This window comes from Camelina sativa, chromosome 5 (genome assembly GCF_030686135.1).
Source record: "Camelina sativa cultivar CO46 ecotype springtype chromosome 5, ASM3068613v1".
Taxonomy (NCBI): domain Eukaryota; kingdom Viridiplantae; phylum Streptophyta; class Magnoliopsida; order Brassicales; family Brassicaceae; genus Camelina; species Camelina sativa.
In genome coordinates, this window is record NC_141884.1 from 31,895,657 (window position 1) to 31,897,840 (window position 2,184).

The window sequence follows — 2,184 nt, forward strand, 5'->3', positions numbered from 1 at the left end:
TTATTGAGGATTTTGCTAGATTGATGATCTGACTAGTTGCAGCACCATATCTGCTTAAAATCTTTTTGATTGAGTCCGCTTGTTCCAAAGAAGCCTTACATAAAAACAAACTGTCGTCGGCAAACAATAAATGATTCACTGAAGGTCCTTGGTCCAAGAAAGAGATGCCTTCAATAGTACCTTCATCTTGAGCTGAGTTCAGTAAGTGAGTCAGTCCTTCGATGCATAACAAAAAGACGAAGGGAGAGAGCGGATCCCCTTGTCTCAAACCTCTCTGAGGGGAGATCATACCATAAGGTTGGTCATTAATGAGGACTGAGTAAGTAACAATTGACACACATCTCATAACCCAATCTATCCAAATGCTGTGGAAACCCATAGCCAAAAGCAGCGATCTCAAATAGCTCCATTCAACCCTGTCATAGGCCTTTGACATATCAGATTTGATGGCCATGAAATCAGTAGAGATGCGTGGGTGAACCCTCAAGCTATGAACAAGTTCATGAGCTACCAAAATATTATCCGATATGAGTCTATCAGACACAAAGGCCGATTGTGTTTAAGAGACTAAATCAGACAGAAAGGGTTGAAGCCTAAAAAACAAAATCTTTGAGATGATCTTGTAGAGGACTGAGCAAAGACTTATTGGTCTCAGGTTTGCCATTTCTGTAGGGTGATGAGTTTTTGGAATCAAACACAAGTGAGTGTAATTCCAGTCTGGGGGCAGGATTCCTTCTATTAAGAATTTTCGAATTTTCAAGATAACTTGTGGACCAACAGTGCTCCAATAATGTTGAAAAAAAAGAACAGACATTCCATCAGGTCACGGAGCACTCGAAGCTTTGATAGAAAAAGTTGCGTTCTTTATTTCCTTTACAGAAACCTTCTTTATCAAAGTCTTGTTCATTACCTCTGTTACTCTCGGACTGAACCCTGAGAACCACTGTAGAAATGATGTTGGGTTGGAAGACTTAAACAAATTTGAGAGTTAACCAAGGCTTCCCTCTTATGGGCTTAGAACTCTCTATTTCATCCAATGTCTTTCAATAGTTTGTTTAATAGAGTTTTATTGGAAAAACACGTTTCTGTGAGCTCTATTCACCCTGGTCATCCCTCCTTTTAGTTTTTCAAAAAGAAGATCTGAAAAAGTTCGAGAGTTAAAAGTGTTCTTCCTAGAATCTTTTCTGTATTTCTGAGTGATTTTATCCCAACTAACAACAAACCATGTCCTTTGTTATGGATAAAGCTTTAATGGCTATGTCACTTGAAGATGAAGAAGATGTGTCTTTCGAGATGCCTGATCTCCCAGAATTCTCTTCATGCGAAAGAAATTCAATAAGTTTGGTGGGTCGTACTTTGAACCCATCTCACCAGCCGATGTTTCACCTGATCAGAGATATGCCAAGGAAGTGGCAAAAGATTGGAAGAGTGAGGGGAATTGCCCTGTCGAGAGAAAGGTTTCAGTTCATATTCAAGTATGAACATGATCTTCAAGAAATTCTTGACAAAGGAGTCCAGACTTACAATCAGTGGGAGCTGGTTATGGATTGGTGGTGTGAATTCCCTCCTGACAACTACCTACAATTTTTTCCCATCTGGATTCAGATATGGAAGATTCCAATTAATTTCTATACAAAGAAGGCCTTGACGGCTTTAGGGGAAATCATTGGGCAAGTCTTGGAGGTAGCTTTCGACCCGGATGCGCCTCAGGTCCAAGATTTCATTAGAGTAAAGGTTCTGTTTGATGTATCAAGACCGCTTAGAAGATCTAAGGCAATGGTTATCAAGAATGGTGGCACAACATCTGTAAACTTTGAGTATGAAAAAATCCAGAAGAGATGTTTTGAATGCCAGAGGCTTACACACGTGAAGGATTTTTGCCCCTTATTTTTGAACCAACAGGCGTGTTTGGATGGAGCCAAAAGAGCATGAGGATCAGCTGATAAACCCAAACCTTCTCCTGTTTTAAAACCGTCTGATCCCTTGTTTGGTGTTCTATCTGAAGATCAAGTTGGAATTGATCCTAACTCTAGAAGACCACATATCGCTCCCGAAGTGCTTGAAGGTATGAGGCAGTATCTGAGTATAGGAAATGATGAGGATATAGTGATAAAAAGAGAGAGGGTTAAAAAACAGTGGGATATGTGGAAAAAGATCCCATAGGGAAAAAATCAATCCTGCGTC

At 40.0% G+C, this 2,184-nt stretch overlaps 1 protein-coding gene across 1 annotated transcript; it reads left to right on the forward strand.

Annotated features, from left to right (window-relative positions):
* Positions 1-1,224: 1,224 nt before the first annotated feature.
* On the forward strand, positions 1,225-1,932 carry LOC147944571 (uncharacterized protein At4g02000-like). The gene has a single exon (XM_087512648.1). The coding sequence runs from the start codon at positions 1,225-1,227 to the stop codon at positions 1,930-1,932; it is 708 nt and encodes a 235-aa protein (XP_087368774.1).
* Positions 1,933-2,184: the final 252 nt, after the last annotated feature.

Coding starts and splice junctions, on each gene's coding strand:
- LOC147944571 (XM_087512648.1), top strand. CDS start 1,225: ATGTCCTTTGTTATGGATAAAGCTTTAATGGCTATGTCACTTGAAGAT.